The sequence below is a fragment of the Urocitellus parryii genome, chromosome 10 (assembly GCF_045843805.1).
Source record: "Urocitellus parryii isolate mUroPar1 chromosome 10, mUroPar1.hap1, whole genome shotgun sequence".
Classification (NCBI taxonomy): domain Eukaryota; kingdom Metazoa; phylum Chordata; class Mammalia; order Rodentia; family Sciuridae; genus Urocitellus; species Urocitellus parryii.
The window spans coordinates 95,699,058-95,706,983 of record NC_135540.1 but is presented as its reverse complement, the minus strand read 5'-3'; the positions used below and the strand labels follow the sequence as shown (position 1 = coordinate 95,706,983).

The window sequence follows — 7,926 nt, the reverse complement described above, 5'->3', positions numbered from 1 at the left end:
AGCAAAGTAAGAAGGAAAAAAAGAAGGGGAGGCAGATCTCAGAAGACAGATCAATAGAGGAAGGAGGTTAGGGGTGGGGGGACAAGGGATGGGAAAAGGGAGGAAATAGGAAATAAATTTGACAAAATTATGTCATGTACTTCTGTGAATATACCACAATGAATTCTATGTTTACATATAACTATAAAGCAACAATTAAAAAAATAATAGACGAAAAACACCAAATATCTGAATCAATTTGAACTAAAGAAGCTTTTTTATTTGTTTGTTGTTCTGTTTTGTTTTTAATTAGGTTGTGGTTTGTATCTTCAGAGTCATGGTGAAACTAAAACAAAATTAGAATGTGTGTGTATGTGTATGTGTGTGTAGTATTCTCTTTATATAAGATAAAAAAAATAAAAGCCAAACATTGATTTATATTTAATTTGGGATAATACTACATTGACATCCCTCCCAATCCTTTCTCCAGTCTTATGATAACCCTTCCACACACCCCAAACACATCCATGGGCACATACCCATAGCTTAGACAAGTTATCAAACTATGCTTAAGAAGTGCCTAATAGTAAAAGGCATGGACACTGAGTCACTTGGAGATACAGAGGAAAGGAGGCATGACCTGTATTTTCATTCAAAAAATTTCTATATGCTTTCTCATTGTTTAAGGAATAATTTAAATAATATTAATAAAGAAACTCATAGAATGATAAGAGACTAAAAGCTGTGGATCCTATAGGAAAAGAAGAGCTAAAAAAAAAAAAGTTCAATCATAAAAAGAACTTAGCAGGTTTTCTTTAAATGTAATAGAACAAATTATACTCCAAAGGCCAAATTCACACAATTTTTAGAGGATTTGCATAAAATTTTTAAACAGCAGACATTATTCTTTATGGTTTCTTTAAGTTGCTAAAGATAAAAAATCATTTCAAAAAAGTCAAACTAACATTAAATAACAGTTAATAAATGCCATCATACTAAAGCACAGTTTTTTAAATCTGCAAATCTCCAACCTATTAAATTACTGGTTCATCTATGACTTTTTACACCTAGGATTCTCATTAGGGATGCTAGATGAAATTTTTGAGATTTTATGGGGGGAAAAAAGCAAAACTGTAATTTACTAAACATTTTACCAGTAATTATGAAAACTCTATGTTTCTTATAGCACATTATTAATTTAAAATTTTACACTAAAAGATTATATCTGGTAAGGATTTTTTAAGACAACAGGGAAAGAAGTTAAATGTGAATTTAAAATCTTTATTTCTCACAAAATTCACCAGTCAGAATTATGCTTTAAGTCATTCATTTAAACGTTTTCTGTTATTAAAGTATGAATGTTAAATTTAAGCTATATATTTTGTTTAATGTGATAAGAATAACTGAGATGAACAAATTCTTTATATGTGAAATCTCTGGTGTCAAAAGAAGGATGCAAATTCCAATCAAATGTTAATATTCAATAATACATGTACCATTTGTAGCTTAATTTACACCATAGCTATTTTACAGTATTACTTATAGAATCAGTAAATACTACTATATTTTTTGAGAAAAAAACCTTCATTAAAATGAACTTTGTTTATGTTAATAAATGAATTATTTAAAGTGAGCTCTTATTTAAAATTTATACTTAAAATGCTTACACTGGAATCTCTCTCTCTCTCTCTCTCTCTCTCTGTCTTTCTTTCTCTCTCTCTCTGGCAGAGGTCTGTACTGGGGATAGTGGGGATTGAACCCATACATATTAACATACATACACACTTATATACACACATAATTGGCAAATACTCTGTCACTTAGGTATACCCCTATCCCTGCAATTCATTTTTTCCCTGTTTAACAATTCTAAATGTACTTTATTAACTCAGTAAATTAATGTCTGGAAAATCAAAAACTATAAAGAGAAAAGTAAATGCAAAATAAAAGGAGATTCTCCTAAGTATTGATATTTTGTGATGTTTTGGAAATTTAAAATTTAAAAAAAAACTTAAAAATAGATAAATTAGGAAAATTTGTGTTTTGAAATAAACATTTTCAATGAAAACAATAATTCATAAAAGATGCTCACAGCAAATAAATGTCAAACTTTCCAGTTTTCTAAAAGCAATGAAGATATATAGTACTTTAAAGACTGTTCTTGTAGCACTAAAGCTATATAGTACTTTAAAATTATTATGAATACATTAGAAACTCTCCCATTATTTATTTTCTATGTTTAATTCACCTCAGTGAATAAACACATTTTTGGTTATATTATTAATCTATTTTGAAAAATATATGAACCACTTCAATCTGTTTACAAAGCCTTTAGAATTCATCTTCCTTTTCATAATCTACCCATAATTTGTATAACTATGTACTATATTTAATTACATTAGACTGGGATAAAACATATGATAAATTCTTTAATATAAATTAACTATCATTAAGTGTGTATATGTATAAAACAGACTAGAATAACTCCTGAGAAATTCTACCTATCCTATTGATTATATAAATTTTGAAAGAAATAGCTAAATATGTATAGACCTAGTAGACATATTGGTAGGAGCCATTTCACCCCTACTGAGATAGATATACTCACTAGACATACTTAAATCAGTAAAAATCATTCTGAGTTTAAAGGTAATAATTTACAGCTTTAACTTTCATGCTAGTTTTATAACCATAATTTAGTCTTTCTGAAAAGAAAAAGTAAAGGTAAATACTGCAATCAAATGTTAACAATTAATAAGTAAAGTCTGATATTCATACTCTGATGTGCAGTTTCATATTCAGTTAATTCTGATGCTTTATGAAAATCATTGTAAAACTATTTTAGGATTCTCAAAAATACTGTAACATTTCTAAATTATTAAGTACCTTCACTAACTTAAATTCAAGCTATCCACTTAAAGTATAATAATACCTGCTAATTTAAACTGAAAAGATATTGCATAAGAAGTTATAAATATTTTTAAAGTAGTTATTTCTTCAAAAATAAACAGCATATATTTCTTCTTAATAAGAACATTAAATTTGACTCAGAAAAGGAAAAATAGCTATATTTAACTTATATACTCATGCATATTTTTGTGTATTTTTACAGTCAAAGGTAGAGGTTTTTTTTCCAAATGAGAGAAATTATTTAGCTATTCAAGCTTCAAATACATAAAATGCACTCCAAACAAAGGAGATTCAAGTGGTGGTGTCAAACAGCAAAAGTACAGTGGAAAAACAAAAGCACATTCATTTTCTCATCAATGGGTAATACTAATAAAATATTTCATTAAATAATTTGGGAATGCTTATCTATAATTAGCTAATGGTTTATTTTGATATTTTATGTACAGATACACACATTGTAAATGGTTACATTTTGTAGAGTATAGTAATAATATAAAAATGGTAAATAGTGCATTTCTAAATATTAGGAAGTGAACTCTTTTCCCAGAACAACTAGATCCTATGTTAATTAGAATAAAGACTTAACAATCTTTACCAGTGATAAAATTACAAGGAAATTTTCAATCAAGAAGAAATCTCCATTGTAAAATCAGGAATTGTGTACCCTCTTCTTTTTCACATGAAGAAATGAAATCCTCTTACCTGTCACCCTGGCCTCCAAGAAAGAGCTTAAAATGTCAAGACCCAGCCTCCTCCTGCCCTCCTTTTCATGGTTTATTAAGTGAAAAGCCCAAACTTTTCATGGTCCCTTCTGGTTCCAACAATCTATGATTCAAATAGGGGTAATGACTCTCTTTTCTTGTTCAGTAGTGTCCTGGTGAGGGAGTGATTTTACTGTCCTTTTTCTGTGGGGTCCTGCCGGTTTATCTAAAAGGAAATGAATTACAACAGAAGGACAAGGCCACAAAATAAAGCCATTTAGTTCTACAAATCTATTATGTCCTCCAATCTGTTTTATGGGCCTGGTCCTATTATAAACTGAGAAACAGTCTAAAACAAACTTTTCCTCCTGTCTCTTTTCAGTGAAAACATTTACAATTTTCTGATTGTCTCTCAAGCAGTTCAGCCTCCCCCTTCCTTATGTGTTTCTTTTCCCAGAACACCTCCATCCCACTTTCTCAAACATACAAAACATTTGGAGACAAGAAACTGGACTTTTCAAATACAAACTGCTGACAACTGTCAGAAGCACTTTACTGGGACATTACTGACTGCAGCTTCAATGAATTAAGCTTGATTCACTGCGGGTGAATCATTTTCAATGCAGAGCTGTTCAGCAGTAATTGGCCAAGAATCCCTGCTGAGAAAAGCACTTGTCAAATAATGCTTGTTTACAAATATATCTCCAGACAGCAAAAAAATGGCAGTTACTGAGTAAGTTCAGGGCCACCTCCAAAAATTCATAAGCATGGACTTCCCCCTTTAATTTGTAAAAATTTTCTCGTTGATACACTTGGTAATAGTGTCCTGCTTGATCAATCTGAGGCAAGTCTCTTGGTAATTATGTCTCTGAACTATTCTATGATAAAAATTTTTATATTGTACTACAGATGGAAGGTTTCTTCCACTTGCAGTTTATATCTGTAAAAAGATAACTGAAGATATAATTACCTAGTAAATTGCTTAGAATTTGTGCTGAAGAATAGATTTTCCTTCTATTGTCTGCTAATCAACACATTCTAAATAAATAAATTTAACATCAATCCAAGATTTTAGATACAAGTTTGGCTTTTTCTGTTCAAGCCTGCTTATTTAAATCTATTAAAGTTAAATTCTAATAATGACAGAAATACCAATTTTGAATGTAAAGTCACATTTATTTCTTTACACACACACACACACACACACACACACTCATATACAACAGTTCTTTAAATTACTAAACATCTGTATTAGGTTGTAAGAGCAAATTATATGAGAGCAAGTTATTAATGAATTTAAGGTGTACATCAATTCTTTCTGTCCTTGTCCTTTCAAAGTTCATCCTGAAACAAAACCAAACTGAAAAACTCTAACCTGACTCACCAATTAAATAAAACAATCTGCTGCTACAAATATTTTAATACATTTATAATAACACTAACATGGAAAACCAAAAGGGAAGACTGGATTTCATAGAAGCAAAATAAAGGTCTGAGATGATACTAAAGGAATGATGGAAAATTGGCAAAGATGGGATAAATTAGATAAGACTGATGGCAATAAAATTTTATTTCTAAGTATGTATAACATAAAATTATGTATATGTCACAAAATGTGTCCCAAACAACAGGCACACTTTTATTCTTGTGTCCTCAGAGGACTGGAGGGTAAAGTACTGCTTAGTTTTTTTGGATCCCCTCTCCAACCCTTATCTCACTGTAGCTCAAGTTCGCTGTGTGTTCTACTAGTTGGGTAAGACCATACAACCTGTGGACATGAAATCTAAAGTGAGTCAGTCTCCATTCCAGAACATTACACCAGATTAGGAAACTGGTGCTACTTTCTTGCTTCCTTTTCATTTATTTCCTTCTCCCTGTTTTTCCTCTTCCCATAATCTTAGTCCTTTATCCCACTTGATCCCATCACTCTGAGAATTCACTTCTTTCTGTTCTCTTAACAGTGACTACCTGTACTCTACCTCAGTTCCGCTCCCTCAACACACATGAAGAAAAAGACTTGAAATTAAAATAGAAAAAACGAAAGGGTGACTCTTTTAGGTCTAACCAGGATGCTCCTTTTCGTGGAATAAGACAGTTAAAGGGACCCATAACCCTGTTAGAATCTTTAACACTTTTAGCCGAATAAATCCAGCATAAGACGTTAGTAAAAGGTCTACAAGACTTCATAAAACACTTTTTCAACTTCATGAGGAAGGGAAAATACATATTGTTTGGCTTAATCATGGGAGATTACATATATATGTATCCATATCTATCGATGGATATATATATATATATATATACTCCTTTGATCATATTTTTTTAAAAAATTAAGCATAGGGTTAAGGAGACAAAGTTCCTGGGGTGGGGGGTGGGGGTCTCGATCTTCCAAGCTCTCGCTAGGTTCCTTGGAAGCTGGCAGCAGTAGGATACCAGCTCAGCGCGTTCTCCTACAGCCAAGACTGAACCCGTGCAAGTCACGAGGACACACACGACTCTGGGCTGCTGCTTCATCTTTCCGGTCCAGCTTCTTCTGCCCCAGGAGTGGAAGGAATTTCTTTAAGGTTCTGCGCGTCAGGCTTCACATCCACAGCTCCAAACCAAAACCCCAGCATTCCAAATAAGGGACAGAGTTTTCTATTTTATTTTAAAATTTATTTTATTTATATTTTAAATTTGCGTGATGACCGATCCTGGTATCCCTGATCCGGATCAGAGATGCTCACTGCTCTGGACACCCTCACATCCCCCACCTCGCGGAATGCTCCCTTGAGCTGAGACCCGAGCATAGTACTGGTGTGAAAGAGGAGCTAGCCCAGCTGGAGGCGACAGGAGGGCGGAGGGCTGAGGGTGAAGAGGCTGGCACTGGGTGGGCTGAGCACTGCTCCAGGGGCATCCAGAGCCACACAAGTGTTGCTTCCGCGCCCGGCCTTACTCTCTCAGAAGAAGGCGGGGACAATCTTCTGGTCCGGAGCGCAAAAATGAGGGTAGGTAAGGAGACCTAGGCACCAGGATCTCATGCCTGCTGAAGCCAGTCTTTTTCCCTCTATGAGATAAGCCGCGGTGGGTTCCAGAAGCAACTTCTAGCAGCTATACTCCTCTCCCCTTTCTGCCGCGGCATCCCACCTTCCCGCCTTCTTCTACCTTCGCTTGAGTGTGACAGTGAGACCACCCCCGAAAGAAGGGCGCCCTAAAGTAGGGGTGCCTTTTGTCCTTTGCCATCCTCCTTCAAGAAATAAAAGCTCTTGCCACCCACCCCAGAATAGCATCTGGTGATGCCCTAAATAACAGCTCCCAGCAGGCACTTTCCCCCAAATAAAAAAGCAAAAGCCACCCCCACAACGTTTCCCATCATCAACATCAAATAACGGTTTCTAAAAAGCTCCACCTGTCCTGAAATTCTTGTCGTTGCTTTTCTCACTAAACGAAATGACACTTCTCCAGGCGCTCGGAGATCTAGCCGCACCCAACCCTCCCAGCGCGGGTCTCAGACCCCTCTTTCCTCCTGGCTTTCAACTTCCCCGCCCCCCATCAGCCTGGGTCCACAATCAGGTTCCTCCCGGGCACTCCTCAGCTAATGTCAAACAATGCAACCAAAGACAGCGGAGAGGGAATGAAAGGCCAACCAAACCGGACGACAAATACAAAATCCACATGAGGAGAAGGATTTAGTCCGCGGCAGCCGCTTCTAAAGCTCCGTGACCCGCTCCCCCAGGCCCCGCCTCACCCCTCCACCCCAGGTGGCTGCGGCCCCCACCTCCATTTCCTTACCTTCGTTGCTGGGGCTGGCCAGGAGGGTCCGAAGCGCGGCGCACAGGAGAAGGCACGTCCAGAGTGGGGCCCTGCGAGGTGCGGAGTAGCAGCCGGCCAGAGACGCAGGGGTACGGAGGGTGTCGCCGCCGCAGCCGCCCGGGGGCCTTCGGCGTCCCGCACCCCGGGGCCGGGAGCCCCGCATCTTCTCCTACCCTCTTCTGCCGCTGTTGTCCCGCGCGCCTCAGTCCACACCTCTGTCCTCAAGGAATGGGCGAGGGAGACTCGGGGCTCCTCCTCGTCCCCCGTGGGTTCCTATGCCTTCTGGCACGCGGCTCTTCTAAATGCGGGCACCACAGACCCGCGGAGACAGCTGAAGTTTGCTTCTGGCTTCTTTCGCCTTCCCCCTCAGTGGGATTCAATGAAACGCCAGCTCTGATGGCCAGAACTGTTCTTGACTGGGCTCAATCAAGGGTGCCGGGAGGGTCTTGGGTCCTGTTCCTTTGCCTCTGAAGACTTTTGAAGAATTGCGATTTTTAAATGCCACCGGAGGGGAGGGAAATGTTCCTTTTCAGTCTTCAGTGCT

At 37.2% G+C, this 7,926-nt stretch overlaps 1 protein-coding gene across 11 annotated transcripts in view; it reads right to left on the bottom strand.

The window, feature by feature from the left end:
• Window positions 1-7,545, bottom strand: part of Epha5 (EPH receptor A5) — a 322,596-nt gene extending 315,051 nt beyond the window's left edge. For all 11 annotated transcript variants that reach the window (XM_026395020.2, XM_026395022.2, XM_026395021.2 and 8 more), the window contains exon 1: window positions 7,362-7,545. In XM_026395020.2, coding sequence (XP_026250805.1) covers window positions 7,362-7,545 — 184 coding nt within the window. The remainder of the gene's footprint in view (window positions 1-7,361) is intronic.
• Window positions 7,546-7,926: the final 381 nt, after the last annotated feature.